Here is a 1,009-nt window from a genome sequence, read left to right as displayed (position 1 = left end):
CTTGCCTACGAAATATGGATAGTGCGCTAATCAGGTTCAGCCGACACATAAAGACTGGCAAGAAAAGTGGAGTCCGCAAACACAACTTCGGGAACTAAAGAACGTATCTCCGCAGTCATCCGAATCTGCAGTGTTTTTACCACGGTGCCTCCCCCTCCTCAAGAGATGGGAGACCCCACCATGAACCAGTAATTGACCTTTGGCCGCAACTACTGAACGAGAAAAGGGAATTTGCACTCCGACTCATACCTCAGCGTTTGAGGCGTCGTCACTACAACGCACGCATCAATGTTCACCGCCTGAGAGAGGGTTATGTGAATGTCGCCAGTCCCCGGAGGGAAATCGATGACCAGGTAGTCGAGGTCTCGCCAGGCTGTGCCTGTCAAGAGCTGCTCGATGACGCTACTTGCAAATGGCCCGCGTAAAGCAGAAAAACCCTGAATATCGCGGACATCACCAGCGCAGCGACTAGCAATGGGTCCTGTAAGCGTTTTGTTTCCACGCCTCAACAAGGAAGATATAAAGGCGTCCACAATCGAGTCGCATGTTTTTCAAGTCCCACTCAGACGTCTGATTGCTCAGGCGGTACAGCTGTGCGGAGCCATCTCGAAACTCCTCGGTTCACGCGAGCTGCGTGGAAACAAGTCTCAAGGATCCAAGCAGGCCTATGGTCTCCTGAGGCGAAGTGTGGAGCTGAAGTGGGTTCTCGCTACCTGTCAATACGAGTGACAGCATGTGCAACTCCAATCCTTTAACTCGTCCACCTACACCACCGTCAGCGATGTCATTTGCGCCTCCTGTTCTCTTCCACGTCTATCCTCACAATAGCCGCTTCGGCGTTCTGAACTTCCGTAGACACCGAGGATGTCACTAAACGATGAGCAAAACGGGCAAGATGCGACTCACTTGAGATCCGGAATTCCGAATAAATCCGTACGACATGATCTTGACGCCATTGTAGACCAGAGGACGTAGTTTCGGCTGGCGCTTTTCGCATCGTCTTCTTTTC

The 1,009-nt window shown here is 51.8% G+C and overlaps 1 protein-coding gene across 1 annotated transcript; it reads right to left on the bottom strand.

Annotated features, from left to right (window-relative positions):
* Positions 1-1,009, bottom strand: TGME49_325500 (ATP-binding Mrp/Nbp35 family protein; the record flags this gene model as incomplete). Its single annotated transcript, XM_018783081.1, has 3 exons — positions 1-26; positions 250-437; positions 907-1,009. Coding segments are annotated over 3 exons (317 nt in total), but the record flags the coding sequence as incomplete, so codon positions are not given.

The sequence above is a fragment of the Toxoplasma gondii genome, assembly GCF_000006565.2.
Source record: "Toxoplasma gondii ME49 unplaced genomic scaffold asmbl.1550, whole genome shotgun sequence".
In the NCBI taxonomy this organism is placed as follows: Eukaryota; Apicomplexa; class Conoidasida; order Eucoccidiorida; family Sarcocystidae; genus Toxoplasma; species Toxoplasma gondii.
This window is presented reverse-complemented; position numbering and strand designations above follow the sequence as displayed.